This window comes from Paralichthys olivaceus, chromosome 18 (genome assembly GCF_024713975.1).
Source record: "Paralichthys olivaceus isolate ysfri-2021 chromosome 18, ASM2471397v2, whole genome shotgun sequence".
NCBI classification, from domain to species: Eukaryota; Metazoa; Chordata; class Actinopteri; order Pleuronectiformes; family Paralichthyidae; genus Paralichthys; species Paralichthys olivaceus.
Window position 1 is genome coordinate 18,405,381 of NC_091110.1, and position 25,559 is coordinate 18,430,939.

Here is a 25,559-nt window from a genome sequence, read left to right on the forward strand (position 1 = left end):
CTCGCAGAAGCAATCAAAGCTTTTTGAATTGAATCAATTAAACAGCAGGATTCCTGCAAATGCAGTGGTTAAGTTCAAGTTTTGAGATAGTTTAATTAAATTTCTATGAATGTGACAATAAAAAACTGAACAAAAAGCCTGACAGGCGTTCTGCAGAGACTCTCTGCGGTTCGTGGTCTGTTTTCCTGAATAAGAATTTATTTGAAAAAACAAACTCCCCTGGGATTACTTTCACAAATCAGACCAGAGAAGAAAGAAAACCGTAGAAGTACAAGCTCTGACGCTCATGACGGATTCTCTGTGAACGTGTGTCAGAGCCTCATAAAGGTCATTGATCCTCTGCCGGACAGAAACAAACTGTGTCAGCGTGAGCGGAAGCACACAGGTGTTTCTCCGCAGTAATCAGAAATCTGGAACGTCATGGTGTCCTTTTTAAACTCCCGCCGATTGTGTTTGGCTGCAATGCAAAAAGTGTTTAAATGCAGTTTTGGGTTCTTTTGCCAGCTCCATTTGTAGACACACACCAGTCTTACTACTTCTACATCAAAGGGTAGGATTGGGACCTTGGGACCTTTGTCACGTCACCTCGATTTCACACTGAACTGTGGAATTAAGTGGAAAAGCCGAACAAACAAAGAATTTCCATAAAAATGCTTCAGGTCCGAGTCTGCATACATTTAAAACGAATACAACAACAATGTTTTTAGGGGAGAAGTTTCAGCGGGGCGAGTATTTCTGACCTTCTTTACAGTCTTTGGCTTCTTTTCAGAGTTAAATCCAGTTGTGGCCACAGTCCCAGCTCAACTGTTGCAATGTGTCACCGCTCACAGTTCATCACAAAGAGCTCGACTTCCATTATTTATGGCCACACACTGGATAAGGGACTGGACTGGAAGGCGAGTCTCCTGTGAATCCCTGGAGAGGACGAAGGTGACCAACTGGTCATAAATTCTCCACGCTGAACGGTGGCTGCGGAGCAGAGATGCATCTCTTCACACACGAGTAGCACGCAGCCAAAGAGTGTGTAACGCTGCAGGTGCTGCAGAAATCCACAGATGACATTTTTCATGCGTGTGATGTTGAAGCTGCAAAGCTTTGACTGGCGCAGCTCGTACCGGAGTGCGAGCATTAGTGGGAGGATTTAATGAAGTCTGTCCTCAACAGAAAAACGGCAGCATTGATCTTCAAGTCAAATGCTTTTTATAAGTTAAATATAATTACTTTTTTTCCTCGTGCGGCCGTGCAATGAGTTCCTGCTGTCAAGTGGAAGAAGCATGGTGTCGTTATGCCGCCACATATTTTTCACCTTCACTTCAAGCAGTACTGAATCTCAGCTCTGTCAGAGTCGGAGTTTCAGCCTGGGTCTGCGTGGCTTTTCTCAGGCTTCCTCCCTCGGTCCAAAGACGTGCAGATTGTGGTTAGGTCAATTAATATACTGGCAAAACATCCAGGGTGGCTCCAGTCCCCCTACAACCGTTAAAGGATCGGCCTTATAGATGACGGATGGATGGACGTCAAGTAGCAGCTGGATTACAAATAAAGACAAAGCAAAAAAAACGCAGCTGGATGTGAAGCGATGACGCGACTCGAGCTGAGAACAGAGACTCGGGGTGAAGAGTCCGATTAAAGGAAGAAACATTCTCCTTATTCCAAGTCAGTGAACCTTCAAATTAATTTCGATGATGATATTTTAAGGTAGAAAAGTTTCCCGGCACACTTGACCAAGGAGTTGAAGTTGCCTAAACTTTCCTTCCCACTGATGAATCACCTCCTTCGTAAGTTTGGCACAGAAAGTAGTTGGTTTGGTGAGTGGATGGATTTGGCAACGGTCCTGCAGTGAAGAACTCTGCAACATTTATTAACGTTGGGTTTATTCCTGCAGAATTACTTTGTTATCTCACAGCTTGTGATTAGATAGAAGAGCCCCCCCCCCCCCCCCCCCCCCCCCCCCCAACGTAATCCATCTTAGTTTTCCGTCTGAAAAGGGCACCTTGGAACAAAAAGGGCAGGTAATCACAGCACACCGGTGGTCGCGCTATATGACCAACAGGTTTAAAACTACGTCTATAAATTACTTTCAAACCCTCGTTGGCTCTGGAAGAAATGTGTGTTCCCTTCTTTTTAAAGTGCCTCCCACTCACATCTTCATTCACACTGATCTCCTTTACAGTGCGAGCTCTCCCTTTCACCTTCCTCCCATCACACTCCCCTCCCCTGTCTCTCTGCCATCAGCTGCTGTCTCTTCCAACTCTCTTCCTCTTGTCTCCTCATTGCAACACGCTCCCTCCTGCTTCAAAGTCACAGTCAAAGTTGACGGTAAAGACAATGGAAGTGCACACAGTCTGGTGACAGCTGATGTGGTGCGTTTTAAAAACCCTACATCCATGCTCATACATTCTCATTATCTCTGTCCACACGAGGTCACTGCGGTCGGCAGACATGACACGATCCATCAGAACAATTCAAACCGATGCACCTCTGTTGTTACTCCCAAAATTCAAATCACTGCAGCAGCAGCTTCCTCTGCTGCCGCCCGGAGTCATTACCATATCTGAGAGGTTGACAGTCCGGTCAGGATCAACTGAAACCACAGCACCAGCTGGGCAGCACATTGTTCACTGATGGAAAATCACGGTGCAGATTTTTCTTCAGCAGAGAAAAGCAGCCAACTCTTAGATTTAAAAAAGCTGGAGCCAACAAATGATCAGTGACCTCTCTGATAAATCAGATGTCGCGACACAAAGCCACAACAGAAACACAACCACAACCAAAGGCAGGGACAACGACCGCTGACAATTAAACAAGCAGAGTTACTTTAATTGTGACTTTGGTCGTTTTAAATCTCACCTTTCCTGCTGCAGACGCTCCTTGGTCGATCGAGAAGCTGCAGAGACAAAAGAAAAGTCAAAATGTCAAATCTAAGAACTCCAGCAGTACATGAACAACATGTGTGTCTACAGCTGCTTTCACAAACTGAACTGGGATGTATGTTTGAACGCAAAAGTCCGAATGAGAGGCTCCGGACTGTCTCTGGAGTTTCTCCTGCCTGCCCAGTAAAAAAAAGCCTAAGTGAGAACACAGCAGAACGTCTACGAGCGAGTGGGTGCGTTGGCGACGTTTCTAACACACGACACACCCAGGAATGAAAGGCGATGCCGCACACATAGAGGACACAACAGCTTTTGTTGATGAGGGCTGACACGTGACCTCTGCAGTGGAATTTATACTTCTCCTGCCTTTGCCTGCTGCACCTCCTCCAAACCTCATCGCTCCAGGGATTCCTTCTCTGCTGAGTCTGAGCCACAGAATCTCCTGCTGCATTCACATGTGAAAAAACAACCAGCTTGGTCAGATGCATGACCTGCATCTGACCTGTGACGTCCAGTTTTACAGTTGAAGGTAGGAGGTTGAGATTGAATTAGACTTTGCACTTACATCCACTCATACACCACAAATTATTCATATTTGAGATCTTCTTGTGCATTTCTTCCAGCGAGGCTTTTAAATTAATTTAAAGTTCGGACATCGAAATGCCTGATGCTGACTTACACCAACACACACTCAGTGAATAACGAGGTCTTTAAAAATGTGCTTCATTTCTTTTCTCCCGGCTTTATATTCCGGCCTGAGTGAAATGACTCCACCGGATGAATTTACACCCGAAAAGTAATAAGCGCTAAATCCAAATCCATCCAGTAAATGCTACAAGTCAGAGTGTTGCCTTCAGGGGCCACAAATAATAAAAAAAATATATAATTAAACCAGAGTCTGAACACACTGCAGTTCCACCTGCAGCGGTGCATTGAACTCAGCATGCAGACCTGTTCAGGGATTCAATCCCAATTAGCCCTGTTGACTTTTTAGAGCATCTCAGCTGCTAATTCTCTTTTCTTGGTGAATATTAAAATGTCTCCGTGCCGCTCTGTGCTGTCAGATAGTTGCCACTGTGCTGAATTAAATACTGCTTAAAGTTAAGTTAAGTTCTTGCGCAAAAAAAAAGTTATTATAATGAAATGCATGAAATGTTTTAACTTTGTGTTACAGGCTAAAAAGACACAAGCTGAAAACAGAAAATGTGTATTTGTGGTGCATGTTCCAGTTTTTCCTCTGTCCCGTAAATTACTACACAACCGTCCGTCTCTGCAGGAAACACGATAATAACGTGACGAACGCAATTGTTGATGTAAATGTTGAATACGTTCCAAAGCCTCGTTTGGTTTAGAGAAGGTTTACAGGCTCTGACTCGTCGGTTTGTTCCGCTGGGTGTTTTTGAGCTGATGAGAAAATGAGTTGGTTGTTGGGGGATCACATCTTCACATCTGATCACATAAGCTGGTTAAAGACTGTGGCGTCGACTTCGCTCTGCGAGGGAGACGATGTTGTTCTGGGAACTCGCTTTATTATCTCTGTGAAATCTTTTTTTTTTTCCGGCTGCACTAAAGTCTCAAGCTTCTCTTTGGTAGAGCGGCGGAGACGTCTCACACAAGAGCATCTGCAGAACACACACACTGCAAAGGCTGCGCGATGACGAAAACCACAACACACTTGAGTAAAACATGTCGGCCACCGAACTTTTGTGCCAGTTTTCATTATTGAAACTACCGTTCCTTCCATTTTGTTAAATTTGTTTGAGAGAATTTCCAATATCGATTGATAGTTGAATTTTTGTCCATATCGTTCAGCCACGAGCGAACAGTAGAAATTTGGGGTTTCCAGACTCGGTGGATATTTTTTTGGGCCAAATGAAACTCACCCTGCGACGCTGCTGTTGGCCGAACTCTCCCCGATCTGCGAGCTGGCGATCCACTTGGTCTCCCCCACCACCGTCCTGGCGTGCGGCAGACGTCCCACGTCCTTCACCGTCATCATCAGGTGCCGCGAAGACTTCAGGACCCTGACGGCCTCGTCGTGCGGGATGCTCAGGAAGCTGCGGCCGTTCACCTCCAGGATCTGGTCGCCCACCTGCAGGGAGGGGAGGGAACAGAAAGGCATGGCGGGCGGGGCTGAGCAAGGCGCCGAGGGTGGAGCAGGAAGAGACTGTCGCATGCACGGGTTCGTAGATCGAGGGTTAGAGAAAGGAAATGTGACAGATGGAGGTGTATAAAGACGATCAGGGATCAGAGCACGACAGAAAGGCAGCAGGCGTCTGGTTAAAAGTTGTGTCTCTCACGGGCGAGACATGAACAGAAATAATTACACAAAGATTAAAGTCTCCTCTGCTCCTTGACAGGTTCAAGACCCGAACTGTTTAATATGTAATTGAAAACGCATTTATATGTAATTTCATTCTGTGGAGGGGCTGAGCCTGGAGGCAGCGGCGGAGGGAGTGTAATGACTATATCCATACTAAATCCCACCTTGGACGAGGTCAGCTCTCTGAGGAGAGTCACAGACCCTCATCATCACGAAGCTGAAACACAGACGCAGCCTGAAACATGCGTCTTCATTTGATCTGTTACGACTTTAACCTATCATCTATCTATCCATCTATCTATATATTTATCTATCCAGCTATCTGTCAGTCCATCCATCCAATAATTAATTCCAGAATCTATTTGTCTTTCTATCTATCTGTCTGTCCATCCTTGCGTCCATCATCAATCCCTTAATTACAAAAATCTGTTTATCTTATCCATTCATCATCTCTCTAACCATCTATCCATCTATCTGTCTGTGTAATCATCCTTTCATCTAACCACCCGTCCATTTATCTTTCTAACAAGAACAAGTGTCCGTCTATCCAACCATCCATCCATTTGTCCATCCGTCCATCTGCAGGTTTGGAAAACACGTCATGCACGGCCTTAATTGTAAAATAGGCCGGAACAGGAAGACGATCAACTCATCGTAGTTTACTCACGCTAACATATATAAGTGCAAATAATTCTTCAACGATACAAAAAAGCTCTTTTACATTGAAAAGTGTAAATAAATCTTCTGGGTAGAGAGTTTGTCAGGTAGTTTGGTCCCATCATCGCCTCACACTGACACTATGAACTTCTCTGGTGTAACCGACCAACAACTCAGCAGCACACACTCGCTGATGTGATGAATTCGTTCGTCTGGCATTTACACTTCCTGTAGCGTTTAGCTTTGTACAAAAGTCCCTAAATGTCACTTCCTCCTTTTTTTTTTTTTTTGTATTATTTCTCTTTGAAGTGGTGAAGAAGCAAACCTGACAGTCCCTTCAATGCTCCCTCTGAGCAGCAGCCAATTCAAATCAGACGTTAGAGACGCTCAGAACCCGACTCGTTTCTTTTCCTTGGGTGTTTTCCAGCGACGTGGGGGCGACTCCGCCTCAGATCCGTCACTGCTGATGCTCGGCTGCACCTGTGCGAGCCCCTACAGCGGCTCAGCGAGCGATAATAATTAGCGGGGCCATTCAAATCGCGTATAAGGGACACATTATCAAAGCTGCAGTCAATCAATCAACGCTAACAAGCTCCAGCACGGCGAGGGCGATCACAGCGGTAAACACTTCTTGTTGGTGCTGTCAGGACGAGCTGAATCCTCGGGGATGAGAGACAGATTACAAGCTGTTTGTTCCAGCTGGTTTCGTTACAAGACAGAGTCAGTACTCTGGTTCTTCTGGTTTTAGAGCGTCTGATAACCTTGAAGCTCAGTTCAGTGTGAGCTCAGCTCGGTTCAGCTCACAAGGTTGTGAAGTGAACACAAAAGAAAACAGACGATTGCTGCTGCTGCTGCTGTCGTACGATGGTTTGATGCCTTGTCGTCAAAACTAACAATTCAAACTCAACATTTCTGAAATGTATTAATATTTAATTTCATTGTAAACACGCAGGAGTTTTATTGAAGCCAAGCTTCAGCTTCAATGTAGTAGTAGTTGATCCTTCACCTCCCGATCACCGATCTTCATTCACGTTGTTAATGATCGTTTCTCTGACACGAGAGGTCAGGAGGGTTCGAGCTGGTTTCTCTGATAACTTTTATGCAAAGTGACTTACAACTTGGGCGCGACACTAAACGACCAGCAGCCTTAAAGGAAGTGTTTCATCTAATTCAACGTAAAAATCCAGATATCTGAAAATCCAGGTTACAGCTACAGAGACACGGTTATAAAAAGTGACTGGAAATGTGTTTTATGTGCGTCTGACACTTGGCTGCTCACATCCTCAGACTGAGCGTTCACCTTTAAATGTGCAGCCAAGAAAATGCTGGCGTGGCCTGGGGATGAATCTCTATACATCTTTTAACAGCCCGATGAAAAGCTGCGACTTCAACCCCACAGAGAATCTGAGGATATCAGCTCACTGACGTTCCCCGTCCGATGCCACTGAGCTTTAAAGATGTGGGAAACCTCCCAAACTGGGAATATGGACACAGGTACCTGAGATATTTGTGTTGGATTATTGCTCCAATAAATACATTCATTAAAAAAAATCAAGTGGCCTCTGTCGTCCTCGTGTCGTGTGTCCTGTAGTGTTGTTATAGGTTTTTTTTTTTTTTTTTACTACAGACGTCACACACGTGTATAACACTGGTATTGTGTGCGCTGGCTCGCTGTGACACTCACGTGTCTAAGTGGAACACTTTATTTGAAAAGAGCCGTTTCCTTTTTCAGTCAAAACGTCTGCGGGGGGGGGGAAATATGCATTAGTTGCTATGGTGACAGAGAGCGGGATGATAGGCAACATTGGAAGAAGGAGCAGATACCCTAACATTAATGTGTATGGTGGTTTTTTAATGCACTAATTGAAGATGTGGATAAAAATATATGGATGGAAACCGACGGACTGACTTACTGTTCATAAATAAGATAAAAACTTTATTGATCCCGTGTCGGGAACTTGTTTACCAGCAGCAAATACTCAAATGAGGCGTTGACAAGAGAAAACACGAAAAGGAAATATAAAAATACAAAATAAAGACTGGAAGAAAAATACATTTCTAGAGAAACGTACTTCAAGTACTGTGCAGAGGAACGGGAGGATTTCAAGAGGAGAAATCGGCTGGTGCATTCGTGCTGTATTTGCTATGATGTATTTGCAACCCCCGTGTTTCCGGAGAATTTAATGGAGTCGGGTTATTGTTGTACCTGTTGCATTTGACAAATGAATGGAGCTTCGATTCTGACTCTAATTACACCCTGATTAAGTTTTATGACCCTGTAAGACCCATTCAAGACCCGACTATTAATTACAGAGGAAGCAAAGAGAGAAATGCTGAGGAAGATTAATTCCAGCTTTCTTTGTTATTCTAATCGCTCCGGACAGATCGCTCAATATTCCAGAACATGAACTCCCTCACAACTTATTTGTGGTATTTTCTTGCATATTTTTAGGGGCCGAGAAGAAAAGGTGCTGCTGCATCTCCTGCAGTCATCGCCTCTACCATCCTCCTCCTCCTCCTCCTCCTCTCCCTCATTATATCTCTATTTGAGAGGAGACGGGCCCTGTCCTGAGTCCCAAGCACTTCATTTTTCATGATCAGTCTCTGCTCTGCACCAGAGGCGCCGTCGGAGCGCTGCATTCTGGGCAATTAGCTGACAACCGGTGGCAGTGACGCCTATGATTAAAGCTCTAATCAATGCCGCTGATGACGCGGGGAGGCGGCAGAGAGAAGTGGGACTGACCGCAGTCACACGCCTCACACTCACACTCATTCACTCAATTAGAAACTCACTAAGTCACAATTCATTTCAGACAAATGTTCGGAGACTGAGACACTTAACCTTCTCTCATCAAGCAGCTTGAGCCACATTACGACAATAACAAACTAATTAACTCTGGAATATAAGTTACAAACTAAAAAGATTAAGTTAAAAAAAAAAGGGAACAACCACTAACGATGATTCCCTCTTTCCTGAGCTGCCTCACAAATAATCCTGAAAATAAAAGGATTCGTTTCCGTTTGTTGACAGATTAAATGCAAATTGTAGAGCATCTCTTGGCAAAGTGGGATGTGATGAATCGTGTCTGTCGTCTTCTTCTAATTGCCCCTGAACATCGAGTCTGGCTCCGTCCAGCTCTCGTCCTGGGTGCGATCGCAGCAACACAGAGACTCTGACAGCTGCTCAACAATGCCTCCCTCTATACCGAAGTCATTTATGGCACCTGCATTATTGTAAAGTCAACATGACCACTGTTGTAAATCTGTGCACGAAGTTCTGTGCATAACAAACACACTGATTCTTCATGGAGTGAAAACAATCACACAAATCCAAGTGACATTCTGGGACGTTCTTCTGCAGGTGGTGACGATAACATCCGTCCGTCCTGGAGCCAACTTTTCTCCAAAAGTTCAATATTAAACATTGAATGTGTAAGTGGCACCAGATTCAACTCTGTCAATCATAAATAACTCTGCAGATTCGTGTGACCTCCGCCACTCGGACGCCGGACGGATTTCCAACACTTTCCGAGCGCCGCCCCGTGTTGCTGTGACATCTGTGTGAAGCGCTGCAGAGCGGTGACAGCAGACGGGAGGAGATGAGCGGACAGGCCATTACGCTCCCTCTGAATGGTCTAACTTGAGCCTCCTGTGACGTTATCAGCGTGATGAACAGTGTGGGTCAGACAGCTCAGGGCCGAGCGCCGGTGAGGAGGATGTGGAGCGATGAAGTGGCAGCTCCTGACCGATGACTCCTGAAGCTCATCGAGAACAATGGAGCAGATTTTTCTGGTTCCTCCCACAAGATTCCTTTTCCTTGGACAGGTCTGTCTCCGTCCGTATCTGGATGTATTTACGCTTCAGAGACGACTTCACATATTGTTGTAAATTCACATGGAGCACGATCTGAACGAAGTCTGTAAAGTTCGGGAAGTTAAATCTCTCTCGATGAAATGTAGTAAGCAAAAAAAATAAAAAACACAGCTCATGCATATCAGAGCCCTACATATGCCACACAGACGCGTGGTTGTTTGGAGGACACCTTCTATAAATGTGCAGTGAATTAGCGTCCAGATTTTCTGTGCGTTGGTGCTAAAAACTAAATATCCTGAAATCGATGCAGGGAAATCCTGAGGAAATCTGGGAAAAGGTATGAACCACGATTCCGCCCCTTTGTTTGGTGGAAATCTGTAGTTTTTGCGTAATCCTGCTCAAAAACAAGACTAACTTCCTTCGCAGAGGTGAAGATACGACGCTCTTTTAAAAAAAACGCTTCAGTGCAAACCTACATGAGTCAAAACCTTTGACCCAGAGCTCAGTTTGATCCTTTGATCCCTCAGATCGCCCCTTCAGTGCCGGATCTTCTTTCTTATAAACATTTTTTTTTTAAAAGCATCTCCTGCACAGTGGGAGTAAACGACACTGTGGTCAGAGGTGTGCAACCGGCCGTGACTCCCTCTCCAGTGATCAAACCACATCTCACATCACAGCAGTGTTTAGAGCCGCTCTATCATCCGGGACAAAGAAGTGAGACCCAGTGTGTGGGCCCCGTCTTCCTCTCCCTGCCTCTCATACTTCAGTCCTCCTGACATTTCCTCCTTCTGTCCCTCGGCGGCGGAGAGATTAGATATCGACGTGCACGCATCCGTCCAAACCCTCGTTCCTCCGCCTTCTCAAACGGGACGGAGGTTGTCACGGACTTTGAGGTCGTGGGTGAACGCGTGCCAAAGTCCGTGACAACACATTCATCCTGCTTTTCAAGTTATTAAACTTTAATTGGCTCCTTTACCTCCCTGTGCTTTGTCTGTTATTATCTCTTTTAACAAGTCATTTCTTGATTCGCTATTGTAGTGGTGGAGCACCTTCCATTAAACGTGCTGCTATCTCCGTCCCGTCCTTCTCCCCTGCCCTCTCTCCTCCTCTGTCGTTCCCTCGCCCTCACCCTCAATCCACAGATTTTTCTTTCCTCTAATTATATTCCCTCTCCTCTCCTCTCCTCTCCTCTCCCAGGCTCCTCTGCAGCTATTCATCACCGGCCATCATCCGATCCACTAGCACTTCCTTAAAAATTCACTCACGTTAATCATGCTGCATTTTTTGACGTTAAATATTTCACATCCGAATGAAACGGACAACAGAGCTTCGGTTTCAGTTCATGCTCAGAGCGCGACGCGGCGAGAGAGAGGGAGAGGCGGCTGATATCCATTGTTTTTTCTGGTGCACTGATTCACGGCCATGATCTTGTGCGTGTGATGCTCTACTAGAAAGGTCACCGCATTTTTCCTACTGACAGAAACGACCCAGAAAAGCAGATAATTGCAACCACGTCTGAATTCCTGTCATATCCTCTGAACTTTTATGAATGTGCAACTTCTAATATATGAAATATGCAGAAATGTGTGAAAAGGCAGAGCGAGTGTCTCTGGTAATCTGGTGTCATGCAACTTTAATATATAAAGTCTTCCTGTTTGAGCAAAACCAAAATTAGGAAAAGTTTGGGTGGCAGAGAAATTCTGTGTGTTCAGTCCACGTTTAACTCTTAATTTAAACAATGGTGACGTAAAATCTATTTAATGACACGTAAAATCAATATTATAAATGTTCAATACTGTTTGAATGTTTCTGTTTGGTTCACATTCTACATATTTCTATCTTTTATAGTTTCTCGTGTTTATATTGTATATTTTACTTTGATTTATTCCAGCGTATCAACCTTCACGTCCATATAATATATATAATATATATACATTTAGAAGACTTTTAAGAAAATGATCGACTTATATTCCCAAAACAAATATTTACTTAGATTTTATAGCATTCAAATATTGATAGTAAGTCTGTTTCATATTTGTACATCCAGCGGAATAAAACACCCACAGAACACTTGTAAATGACTTTGGGAAACTTCAGCTCGTCTCTTAAAACAAGTCGATCAGCGGAGCAAGAGGAACATCTTAATGATGCAACTCTGACAGCGGTGACGTGCACCGAAGCGAGACGCGTTGAGTAAAATCCGAGTGTGTCTGAGAATACTAATGACCTCACACGTCCACACTGCAGAGAACCGTCTCTCCGCCCCCCGTACGGAGCGGCCCGCAGCCAAGACGTGTGCGAGGAGTTCGAACGTGTGCATGAGAGCAGCGGGAACTCTTTCTGCCGCTTGTCATCGGGGTTTAACTCCGAGTTCCTGCAGGTGTGAACGGAGGGTGGTGGCTCATGAAAACAAATCCACTACACTGGAGATGTTTGCAGAGATCTGGAGGAGGTGCTTAATATCTGCTCTGAAATTCTAGAAAAGTTTATACGTCTGGCAAATGACTATTTTCTGATCAGAGGAGCATTTTGATTTCACTTTGAAGTCCGTCTATAAACTTATAATTGTGTAAAATAAAATGTAAAAGTGTAAAAACTTTCCAGGAAAAAATAAAACAGAACATTTTCACTCAAGGTAAATGCTGATGTCAGACGACAGCGAACAAAAATGATTGTTGACGTCTGCTCGACGGTTTTTAAAAGCGTTTGTATAAAGAATAAATTCCACATGATGTGTTAGCTGATCTCTGTCGGAGCCTCTGGATGATTCACCCACACAGCCTGTGCTATCTGTTCACTATTTATTTTTCAGGGATCAAAAGTCAGCACTCAGCGTCAGTCGATAAAGTAAAAAAAAAAACCCCACAAACCTAGAAATCTCTGCAGTCATGGATTTAAGTTTAACAGCCACATTTAGATGGAATCATCCGTCTGTCACCTTCGGAACATATCGAGGATTAAAGGACTAAACGTCTCGGCCGGATTTTGTCTCGCTGCTTCGTTATGGTGTGTTTACAGGTGAAGAAATCGATCAGGCAGCTGCCGGCTCAGACCCCTGAGACCGTGCGTCACATCAGTCCAGGTCTCAGATCTCATGTCAAAGACTTCTCAGCTGCTACGATGTGATCCATCCCGGCCTCGGGTCGGCTGGGCCTGGTTCTGAGAAACCCGAGTTCAGTCCTTACGCTTCACTCATCTGGAACAAACTTCCACAGAACTGCACATTCAACGCTCACCTCTTTTTTAAAACTCCACTTTTTCTGTTTGACTTCTGTTGAATCAAATATTTTCTCTCGCTGTAACTTGTTGTTTCTGCCGAACCGCTTGTTCGTCTGTCTCGTGTCGAGATGTGCTGTTCAAATCCACATGCTAGTTCTGCACGGTGTTTGTTCAATCGCTTAATGTATGCACGGGAAAAAACACACTCCAGAAAGAATAAATATCCGCGAGCGCAAAACTATACTCACGAGGGAGCAACCGCGGATCTGCGAGCACGAGGCTGAGACGAGCGCAAACTCGACAGCAGTGGTAAATGATCTGTAACGTTTGTAATCGCTCCAGAGAAGTGAAGGCGTTTAGAATATCAATCATTTTGTCATGAGCGTGGTCAGATCCCCAACATAAGCTTGACAATAAAATGAACACATGTATTGAAATGAGAAAACATGGAGCATTTGTTCCTTTTGTGTTGTTGCATATTTCTGTGTGTGTGTGTGTGTGTGTGTTGCTGTTTTGGCAAACACGACCATCAGAGAACAGTTACCGACTTCTCAATCTGGCAAAATGTGCAGTTTGCATCTATAAACGGCAACTACTCAAAAACCTGGGAGCCATTTCCCCGTTCGTCCTCTGTGCCGTTGGTGCGACCGAGCGGCTGCCGTGACTTTGTGGTCGGTGCCAGCAGATACAATTAGGACAGTTTGGCTCAGTGGGGCGATTGATAATGTGGAGAGGGAGCCCGGCGGGAGCCACGTCACGGGGAAACAGTCGGGCCGTGTTTGTGCCCGCGCCCTTATCTTCACTCCTAATGTGAGACAACATCAGAGTGTGTGCGGAGCAGAGAGGATGCACAGTGGGTGCAGTAACACACGTCTGGAGCCTGTAACACGGAGGTGGGGAACCTTTTTTCCATCAATCATTTATATCTTTATACCATCCTTCGAAGGCCACGATGAATTACTGTTGAATTGATTCCAGTTCACAAGGTCTTGTTTCAGTTTGATCTGTTTTGTGTAACTGTGCAAGGAAACCTCTAACTTGGAGAAAAGCATAATGGTAGGCCCGTTACGATATCACATTTTGTTGGACGACACATCGCCTCAGAAACGATTGCGCTGAATTATAGTACAATCATAATTATGAGTTAGGAGAACGGCTGATTACAGTCGTCCGCGGGGATGACAGGTTTGGGAGAAGCTCCGAAAAAAAACACTGCTCCGTTGCCGTTTTGTCTGAATCCACAAGCTTGGGGACGCCGTGCACACGTTCGGACTGTTGAGGACATTATTTTTTTTAAACTCGAAATCAAAGCAATTAAAGTTAAACGTTCTGCTAAGTGCAAAATGGAGCAGGTACAACAAGATGGAGAGGTGAGTAAACTGCAGAGTGGGCCGGCTGGCGTTGGGTTTATGTGAAGAGCAGCAGTTGTTGTTTACTCCTCGATGGTCCCTGGCAATTTGGAAAAATGAGGAGGCACAGCTGCCCGTCACCAGGCCTCTGATCAACGAGCCTCGGGGAGGTAACCGCACTTTTCTGTGTGGTCGCTAACTTTTGTTTTTTAAATCTCAGGTTTATTCCGAGCGAGGAACTGACTCCTGTCTTCTGCCAGCACAGCGGGGGTCGTTCTGCTGGCGACGCCACGCGCTCGTACGTCTATGACAAGTCGGAATAAATGCCTATTTACACTTCACACGGCAGAAGCGTGGAGGCAGCGGACCTGCAGCCCGGGTGACGGAGCCTTTATCTCGGTTTCTATGGTGTGAAAATGTGCGTATGAATTATTTATTTAACAAGGACGGATTCAAACGCTGAAGCAGTGGAATAAAATGCCTCTCACATCGGTTTGTAAGCTATTTCCACTTAATGTGAGCTAGTTGCTAATATCTGTCCTTGGGGCGGGCGGCTACACAAACACTCAGCAGTGTGTGTGTGGATATTCTCCTCCATGCATGTGTATAATACAGTGTACAGTGTGTACTATGCACGAGAAATACATTGTTGGAGAGCAGTATATGTACTGCTGTATGTATGTCTTTATATATTAACGTTAAATGATTAACGGGTTCGATTCCTTCCTGGCCGCTGGAGTTTTCATCTGCAATGTAAATGTTCCCTGTTTTGTTTCATCGACACTTTTAAAAGAGTTTGTTGTATTAACTGATCTAATTTTACCTTCAAACAAACTGACGTTCATGAAAAGTCTTTCATGTTGTACGGATCCGAACCATGGCAGGTAAACTGTGTGTTCAATATTCATGTGGTTTGTTCTCTTGGATTTTAAATATTCTGTCTGAGTTCGACACATCCTGTTTTTCATGTTTCCTTCAGCAGCAGCAGCAGGATGAGAAACGTTTCCCTCGAGGGACACAAATAATAATTATTTATATTTTTACATTAATCGAAATCTTCTCATCGGCGGCTATTTGACGTGAAACCTCAAACAAATCCAGTGCAGAGATTTTTGTTCTCTTCTGCTGAACACATTTATATTTTCTATTGGCTGGAAATGGCCGCAACCTGTGTTTACCAGTTAATTTGGATGTAACAGAGGTGCGATACTACTTCTAACATATCAGAGGGATGAGATCAATCCCTGAAGTCTGAGTTTTTTATCTTCTGAAGAAGAAGAAATGATCTTGCAGCTGAATTTCAGTTCCCTGTTCGGTGTTGAGCCAAAAATACAGCGTCGACGTTTGTAATCCTCAGATCTTAACTTTCACTTTGTCAGCAAAGTGAGAAGTGTTGTTAAAGTTCATTATGTTGCAGTAATGCTTCTTTATTATCGAGACAGCTGAACGAAAATATTTAGAGGGTGTAATAGAGAAACACACACATGCACACACACACACACACACACACACACCTTGTTGCTCGCCAAGTGTTTTCTTTGTCCCAATTTGCTTTGTGCGCTTTCAGCAGGATTACTTTATTATAAGAGAGGATGAGAATCACCTCTGTGCAAATTGAAAACACTTCCCCACCGACGTGTGTGGGTTTGTCTTCTTCAGTGTACACGCAAGTTCAGACGTGTGAGTTTGGATCCGAGTTCGCCACAAATCTCTCGCCTCTCGTCTTGATTATCTCCGCGTGGCGACTGCACGACCTTTTCTCTTTTGGCTTTTCTTAAATGAAACCGATTCGGGCAGATGCCAACTAAAGGGCGCCGAGCAGGACTGACCTTTCTGGTCCTTCAGACAGCGAGAGACCCGGGGAACAATGTTGGGGACAAAGTCCGTTAAACACTTTCTATTCAAATGCACAGATTAGAATGCCGGCTGTAATTCCATGAGCCTCTGCTGTTACTACGAAGGAGACATATCCTACGCTTACTCAGACCGATGATTTGGAAAATGTCGGCCTGTTGTACGAGGCTGTCGGCTGAACCCGGCCGTGGTGCAGGAGCATATCAATGACACCCAGGAGGTTTTTTGAAGAACACTTTCATGGGTATTTCACCGCGGGGATCCCACTCTACAGAATCGCCCTGTTACACACATTCAATGATGTCCTTGTAGGAGAGGATGTGTCTGATCTGAGAGCAGCTCGCCGCCCCGCTGTGATCTGCACCCTGCTCTCTGGTGACATGGGGGAGGGTTCACCCTCTTCTTTCCATTTCACGGCACAAAAATAGAAACGCTGACAACAAGAGCGTGAAAAAACATCGACGTTAACAACCATTTAAAATACAATCGAGGTGATTTTCATAATACAGCGAGATAAAACAGGGTAATTACCCCAAATATCACTTCAAGGCAAAGTATAACTTTATACTTCATTACAGCTTTCAGACATGCACTGAACTCCAGATGTTCCCCTGAGCTGAGGACGCTGGAGCTGCTGGATGGATGGATGCACATTTTATAAAATGAAGGATCACAGGGAACGCACTTTAAACGATTTCACCTCGGGCAAGATCAGAAAACCCAGAGACCCCAGTGACTCGGCTGCACAAGTCAGGAGGCCACAAAAGATTTGCTCCTCGGAGACGAAATATTCTCCAGGTACGTCCCTGAACTATCCTGTCTCACCTCTTTCCTACCGACACGTGTGTTTGTGTCTGATTCGGGAGCTCGTCCATGACTGTGCACTTTCTGCTTCGCCCACTTTCTCGCATATCGCATCACGTGCACGTCTCTCTGTTTGTTCACGCACCGTTCACAGAGGCCACGGTGTAAACAAAGCTTTACGGATATGGACGAAAAAGTCCAAATGGAGCAGCACCACTTTGTAACGCAAGTTAAGATAAGTGTTGTGCAAACAGATTATCATTATTATTATTACTGTCAGTGACTGGTTGCACAACGCAGCCAACAAATAACACACGTCCTTCCTAATCCGTTCAAACACCTGAATAAATAACGTAAATTTAACAGCACACATTGACGAGGAGAAGGAATCTCATTGGAGGGAACGTGAGAGTGTAAAGCACAGAACGTGATGAAGAAGCTCTCCCACTGCCGTCATGTCATCGTGACACTGAAAATCTCATTTCACCAGAGCTCGGAGACGCCGGCGTCCTGACAGACAGCGGACTGAACATGTGATGAGCAAATCTGATCAAAGAATACAGGTTGTCCCACCGGTTCTAATCTGATTCCGTCTAATCATCGACAGGACCGCCGCTGATACGTCCTGATCCCAGATGGCTGCTTGGCACTTTTAATGTATTGTATTAAATCTCCCCCAGCTGCCCCGAGCCTGACCCCGTCCTCACGGCGAGGTCGGAGCATCAACGGACAAAATTTACAGAGAACACAAAATGTTATGTTTTCTGAAACTAATAATTAGAATAATAATAATCAAGAATCAGCAAAAAGGCCCGATTTATTCAAAGTGCCAGCAGCTGTTACCGACCGACAAGGATTTAATTGAGTCGATGGTTCCAGATGTTTGCGATGGGATTAATAAGTTTTGGCAAAGGTTTGGTTGGAGAGGTTCGGTGGCAACTTTAAATCAGCTTTGATTTACTCTGTTTCTCAAGTTAGCACTCGACTACGGCCATGTTAGTCTCGCACACGCGTTCACTCGCTTTCCACTTATGGCGGACGTGGCCCGAAATAAACCACGATTCATATTTTGAGAAATCATCCGTGTATGCAACACCAACACAATGAGCTGAGATTAAAAAAAGCCTCAGAAAGTCTGAGACAAAGAGTCGTTCTCATTCCTCAGCAGCTCTAATCTGTCTGTACTGTGACTGCAGAGTGTGTGTGTGTGTGTGTGTGTGACAGAGTGATACCTTGAGTCCTCCACACTCCGCTGCCGATGCCTGGTCCACTCCGGTGATGTAAATACCCAGAGCGTACTCTGCTCCCCCCCGGATCATCAGCCCAAGAGACCGGCCGTCATCCAAAACCAAGTTGACCTATTAAAACGCAGACGGAGACAGAAACAGAACAGTGTGAACAACATCAACATTTTAAAATCGGTATTTTTCTGCCGTCTCCACCGTGTTGCTTGGCAGGCAGCCACGTTTCACCCGTGGTGCCGAGCTGCTCGAGATGTGACACGATGCACGGAGGGAATGACAGCGCTGCTCTGAGCCGGGATTTGTCTGCAGACAATAAAAGCGTTCCAGGAGCTACTCAGATGTGGATGTGACTCAGAGGCAACGACGAGGAGGAATCAACTCAACCACTCGGTCAATCCCCAAAAAATGTAAATACTCACATTTGTTAGGGTCAGAGTTAGTGCAGCAGTATTTATCATGGATATATTTATCTGTATTATCCCCGTGAGGTTAAATTGTAGTATCAGTATCCACACAAACCTCAGCCGAGCACAGAAGATACGATATAAATACATGTCAGCGATATTTTTAACCTGTTAAAGCACTTTGTACTTCGTCTGTGAAGCAAAAAACCTGTTTATTATTAAAACTCCAACATGTTGTGTCGTCATTTCTAGATTTTTATGAATTGCGTGATTTGCAGTGACCGTGGCAGTTTTGCAGGTGGCTAACGTCCCTCCTGTGGTTTAATCCTCGAGCCTTTAAAAGTTTGCTCCTCCTGTGATCTGTCCCAGAGGCCGTAGAGTTTGATGACGGCTTCGTTTTTATCTGATGAATCTGCTTATTTGAGCGACTCAGGTATAATCCGCTCATCTTTGTTTGGAGCCTCTGAGTCACATCGTCAATGTTGTCCCTTCACTCTGCAGCTATTTTACTTTGTCCCCGGAGCCGGCAGCTCCCTTAATTCACTAATCTATTAACGTCAGAGCCATCCCTGCTCGGGGGGGCAAACAAGATTACACGCAGATCTTTCCCAAATCTTTGCTTACAGTGATTTACTTGTGGGAATGTAATTCAGACTTTAAACGAAGATTTGATCCTTTTCTTCTCTCGATGGCATTAACATGTGCTCGTGCCCACGTAGACTTAAAAATAAATTATTCATTTTTAAAAACTTCTGACTCGTCGCCACTTAACTCAGCGTTTCCCAAAGATTTACATTTGGAAAAGCAGAGAGAGCACATTAAAGCTAACGTCGTCCGCGGAGAGACTTCCAGCCGTGTGCAGCCAAAAATGTAAATTGCCCCCCCCACCCATCAGCTGAACTCCATCACCAGATGACACACAGAGTTCGTGGGTTCTCTTCTCTCCAAGCTGCTGCAGGTTTTGGCGTCTTGCTTTCATCAAGTGCTTTTAATAACCGCCCGCTTACCGGGGCTGAGCTCGCCGCCGTTGGCTCAGTGGGGACACGGAGGTGTTCGTGTTCTCTCTGACATTTATGCAGGACATGGAGAACAGTTTTAATTAGCAGACTCATCCCTCCTTTATTGGCTGCATGAAGCGGCTTTCGGGGCTCTACGCGTTTCCTGGCATCAGCTGTTATCAGGGAATTAACTCAATAAGATGCCTCGCTCCGGAGGACGATATATTTCGTGTATTTCGGGTATAAACACACGACATCTTGTGCTGTTGATGTTATTTACAGAGTCTGGATTGTGGTGCTGTCCATTTTACGGGCTCTACAAATCGCAAATCATTTAAAAAAAAATATTTTAATGCACTTTACAAGTTCAAACTACGCAATTTGTAGCCAAGTCAAATTGGCTGAAGTCAGACAGAACTTTTCTACGCAGCTAAACGGAGTCACTTCCTCCTCCTAATATGTAAATGGCCCGAGAGCATCACTTGTTACCATGGTAACAGTTACTGCGTGACCGAGCTCTGGGAGGAGCGATATCATTTATATCGTCATGATACAAACTCACATCGCTGGACTTTGAATACTTTAGTTACTGGTGTGAATCATCTCTGTGGGACTGGTTTTTTTTTTTTACAAATTCACAGACGGAGCCCGAGCAGACGGCGGATCCCCCACAAGCCGCTCCGTCACTGTCAGAGCAAAACAGAGCGCAGCGTTTTAATTGCCCCTAAACAACAGAGCCGGAGGAAATAATACGAACAGAGAAGCGGATTCAGATTTCTTTCAAATCCACAAACACACAAACGAGCTTTTCCTAATTTACATATTTATTTCAAAGCACGTAAATATCAGAAATCTTTTTTTAAATTCTTAAGAGACAACAGGAGCCAAACTTGTGCAGGAGTAATATTTCCTAAACTTTATCTGCATGGCAGCAACCGCAGCCTGTGTTAATGCAGCGGAGGCCGTTAAGATTAATGTGCGGCTCTCAGCTGCTGAAAAATTGAAAGTTCTCGTGTAATAAATCTTTGAAGCAGCTCTGACAGCTCCTCCCTGCAGGTCAGGAGGTGCTGAGGAGGTGCTGAGGAGGTGAGCGTCGTGGGACTGAAAGTCCAATTACTGTTGTTTTTAAGTTTTTTTTTATTATGTTTTTTTTCTCCGATCATATTTTTCCATTACGGAGTCCAACAGTTATAATGTACTGATACTCCTCCTGACAGCCGTCACACGCAGCCTGGCCTCAACGCTGCGCGACCCGACGACGACCCTCCAACGCACTCAATCTCTTTAAAAGCCATTAAAACTGGGGGCCGCGGAAATAATTGAAGCACGATTCTGCGAAATGCGAGACCTAAGTATTGTTTCAAACACACAGAAAATGGTTTTCCGTGGAGAGTTAATGGGAAATTTCTTGTTTCCCAAACAACAGTTATGTTTTTCCAGAATAAAGAAATGACCACGTCAGACCACAATGACCGCAGCACCAGTTGCAGGACGAGTTTTTTTCTTCCATTTATATTATGAACTTATAGATAAAAAAAAAAATAAAACATGCAGTTACAGTTAATGCAAATAACAAAATGAGAAAGTTGAGTCAAGTGGAAAACAAAAGTCCAGAAATCAGCAGATGTGACTTTTGTTAATCAAGTGAAACAGGTTTCTGATCCTTGTCTCTGTTTTGACGTCAGTTCACACAACGTGACTTCTGCTGAATCATATGATCACGATCACTGAGGCTCATTTTTAATTTCTGCCTTCAGAGAAAGTCGAATATTGTGTTTATATTACACCGTATTTATAATTCATAGGTTTAACACTTGTAGACGCCGTTGATTACTTAAGATCGGAATAATTTAGCTATTTTTACATTCATCATGAATATTTGATGTTATGTTGGTTAAAATGACACTAAGCTGGGAATAAGGAGTAAATGAAGGGAGTAAAGTAACGAATTAAAGTTTTATTCACGTTTCACAGCAAACGACAATGAATAATCGTGAACGTCCAGTTACCTTGAATCAAATTCTCTTGGTTTGAACATTATTTGAAATATTTTGGATAATGTTCGTGGTCTGATGGTTTTGATTGTTGCATATTTCATCTTTAAAAATTATGACAAATTCAGAATTTAAAAACTTTACTTCATCCCTGTTGCTGTTATGATTCCTTGCAGGTGGAGCTGAGACTTGTTTAAATAAAGGAAAGAAGCAGACACTGGAAACACTGATCCATTATTCAGTCTCTCCAGAGTCACGTCTCACCTTCTTCTCGTCTCCCTCCTGCAGCAGCTGCATGTTGCTGCGTCGCTGGCTGTCATTTCTTTTCAGGGTGGCGCTGCGATGCTCCAGCAGGTCGGGCGGGGGTGACACACCTCGACCCTGCGGGTCGACCCAGGTATAAACATGATTGGTGACATAGCCGCCAGGAATTCGCCCGACCGAGCGCACAGAGAGACAGAGCTTTTTACTGCCCTTCAGCACCTGAGGAGAGGAGAGAGAGTGTCCAGTTTAAAGATCCGATAGTACACAGAAAACTTCGATTCACGTCATTTGATAGCATAAGAGTATCACGAACATCACTAAAGGTATATTTGGAAGAAAACTGAAGTCAACAGAGGCGCAACACATTTTTACGGTGCTGGTTCACCGCCCACAAACACCTCACAGCAGCAGAAACACACATTTACCCACAACAGTGAAAACATTGCTGACACATTTCTACTGAGTTGCTGTCGGCTGTGCCTCATTGACTTCTGATCGTTTTCTGTGTGAGCCGTCTCTCTGCAGGTCAATGTTTTCCATGCGACCAGAATAAATGGGGCTGAAACTCTGACTCGTCAACACGACTCTCGTGCAACACCAACGTGGAACAGAACCCCTGCTTTCATTTCAAACATCTTCACACAAGAGTGCAAAGCTTTAGCTTCTCAGAATAGAAAGTTTTCCTGTGCAGCGGTTTGAGACTTTACGTTTCAAATCGTTGATCAATGTCAGGATCCTCGTTTGAAGTGGGTAAGTAGGCCAAGCGTCTTTTTACCCATTGACCTTCTCCGGCTGCTGTAAAGGTTCAGAGCTCAATGTAAACCAGATTTGGGGGCAGAGCCTTTATTTATCTCCGCTTCATTATTGCATCTGTTCTTTATTGTAAATGACCTGTTGTTGCTTCGCATCCTGGAAAACCCTGGCAGCGTCTCACTCGCTGGAACAAGGTGACTCCTTCTAAAATGAAACGTCCTCTCTCTCTCTCTGATGGTTAGTATATAAACAGATTTGTACCTGCATCACCTTCGCTGTTGCAGATGCATTGCTCAGCTGATTACGTGTCTGCCGGGCTCCTTTATAAACAATCGACTAAAAGGCTTCATACATTCGTCATCTCAAAGAGAATAATGTCGTTTAACGTCCGTCTGTGATGTTGTTAGTGCTTTAATGTTTTCCTACCAGGGTCTTTATTCAATAAATATGACAGAGAGAGAAAAGAAGCACGAGACCAACTTTAGTCCTTGTTGCAACCAAAGGAAGGGAGGCGGAGGACAGCATGGACACGTGGAGTCGTGGGGGGGGGTTGAAGAGGATAATTCTGCGAACAACAACTCAAACTATCACTGGTCCGAGTGCTGTGGATCTCAGAGAAGGTCTCCAACCAGCTGAGTCAACTTCACAGTCCTGATTTGTGCTGAGGGACGATAAACCAAACACACCCGTCATCCCTCCTCCCTCCTCCCTCCTCCTCCTCCCCTCCTCCCCTCCTGTTCTTCTTTATGGGCAGCATAAATACACAACGGAAGATAAAAGTCTCCAACAGACGAGTTTCCCGACACACGAGCCGGCACAGCACTCGTGGCCTTTAACTCACAGACGCAGAGGATAAAGCTTGAAGAGAGAGAAATACTTGCACATGGAAAGGCACAAAAAAAAAAAAAAAAAAAAAACATGAATGGCGTGACGTCAAAGCGACTTTATTTTTGATCGTGTTACTGTGCAGCCAGACATCACCAGGGGGTCCTGCAATCAAGATGGCACTGCAGAATAAACACGCTGCACACGTAGCAAAGAAAACACGTTGTTCAAAGCTGCGGAACAACTGCAGGATTCAGAAGTTTAAATATTCATTAAAGGATAAAATGGAAGAAGTAACTGATGTATACTAACTCCATGACGTGTAGCAGGAGTAGGACACATACACACTGCCTCGCTTTGACTCCGAGACACTTTGCCAACCAGCTGAAGAGCATCACTGTGATTTATGGTTCCAAACAGGCGGCGCCGCGCTGCGTGCCGTTCTCAGAAATTATAACTGCATTTAGACGAACCGAAGGGAGAAAGCAAGTCGAGCGTTGTTTCTACGCAAACAAGACACACAAGGAGAAACAGCAAAGACGGAGAGTGATGGAGGCGGCGGCGGCGGCAGGAGGGCAGCGGGTTTAACAGGCGGCTGCGTCCCGTGAATAAGAAACAGCGGTAATAGACGAAGCAGCCGCGGTACAGTGCCGTCTTAATGCATCGTCCCTGGAGCAAAGTGCTGATTGTGACAACGGGCTGATGAGGCTGGGCCTCGCTTGAGATCAGAATGAACAGCACTGGGAAAATAATGGAGTATATTTCAGGGCATAATGGGGAATGGCAGGTAAACTGCTCTGAGACAACACTGTGGAAAACAAACAATATGCTCTCACGAGGGCGAAGGTAATCCATTTCATAAACAAAGGCTGACTGCACAGAGCGAGGCTGCAGAGGCCGTCCGGTTCCATCGAGCAGAAATACGCGGTCATCACCGTGGGACTTTTTAAAGGCAGCCAGGAAAATAATGGCACAGAAGAAAAAGACCTGACACGAGGCAGGAGGGATTAAAACAAAACGCCTGTTTATGAAGAATCTGGATTAAATCTCCCAATGGTGCAAACTTGTTCAAAGAGGAGATGTGTCTCTAAAGGTAAATGGAATCATTAGATGATCGATATTTACCCACAATTATCTGTGTTCTTTTTTCTTTTTAGGCAGTTCATAAAAAAAATTAAAAAAACACTTGCAACTCTACAAATTCACAAATCAATTGATCTCTGGACTAATGTGTCTTCTGTGCTGCGGGCCGACGACCTGGCAGCAGAGTTTGAAGCATTCAGCGCTAATTGTTCCTGCTAATTACACATTTCATGAGTTGTTGTGAACACACTTAACGCACAGGCAAAGTGCATCCGAGCGTGTGCAGTCTGGGTACGCAGTCGCTCACACAAGCAAATAAAGACGCCGACCTGCTGAGACAGATCAGATGTTTTTAAAAGGCTCCTGGTGAGTTTCTTAGGTCTGAAACACATTTCCACTTCAATCCAGAATAAATGCTTAATTATCCTGGATTTTAAACGCTGCCATCTTGCAGAAGCAATCGAGGGATGGAGCCGCAGCATCGAGGTCCTCAACCAATCACTCTGTTTCTAAAGCATCAAGTAACCACTGATCAGAAACACAAACATCAGTGACATCTTATTGACTTTCTTCCATGTGCCATCTACTAACATGGAGGAGGAGATGTTCACGACTTATACTGCAGCCGGGCATCAGAAGCCACTTTGGCCTCACATTTGAGAGCCGTCGTCACACACACACACACACACACACAAACTACAGCTGAACACCAGAGCCAGTTTTGAGACGCATCTTCTCCGATTCCCGGTTTCACACGTTCACACTCAAACAGTCAAGATGCATCAGGACGCCGTTCATTGTGAATTCAACCTTGACGACAGGCTGGTGCCACTCAGCACCGCTCCAGAGCTGAAAAAAAGCCTCCGAGCAGCACGAGCTGTGAAAGGATCCGCCTGGTGTACAGTAAATTTGTCGCCACGCACGACAGCAACAACCTGACGACCACTAATTTAGCCCGATGTGATTCTTTCATTCATCCTGGTGAGCGAGCGGAGGCAGAAGACAGCCTGCCACTTTAAATCCACGTGTGAACGAAATGTGTAAATCTCAGAGGACTGAAAAGTAAAAATGCAGATTCTCTCCCATCAAATTCAACATTTAATGC

The 25,559-nt window shown here is 44.8% G+C and overlaps 1 protein-coding gene across 3 annotated transcripts in view; it reads right to left on the minus strand.

Moving 5' to 3' along the window:
- The window catches only part of whrna (whirlin a), a 75,787-nt gene that overhangs the window by 17,281 nt on the left and 32,947 nt on the right, over positions 1-25,559 (minus strand). For 2 of the 3 annotated variants that reach the window (XM_069514003.1, XM_069514001.1), the window contains exons 2-5: positions 21,794-22,012; positions 18,122-18,247; positions 4,754-5,037; positions 2,848-2,884 (exon numbers count right to left, since the gene is read on the minus strand). In XM_069514003.1, coding sequence (XP_069370104.1) covers positions 2,848-2,884; positions 4,754-5,037; positions 18,122-18,247; positions 21,794-22,012 — 666 coding nt within the window. The remainder of the gene's footprint in view (positions 1-2,847; positions 2,885-4,753; positions 5,038-18,121; positions 18,248-21,793; positions 22,013-25,559) is intronic. The other variant, XM_069514002.1, reaches the window with a different exon arrangement.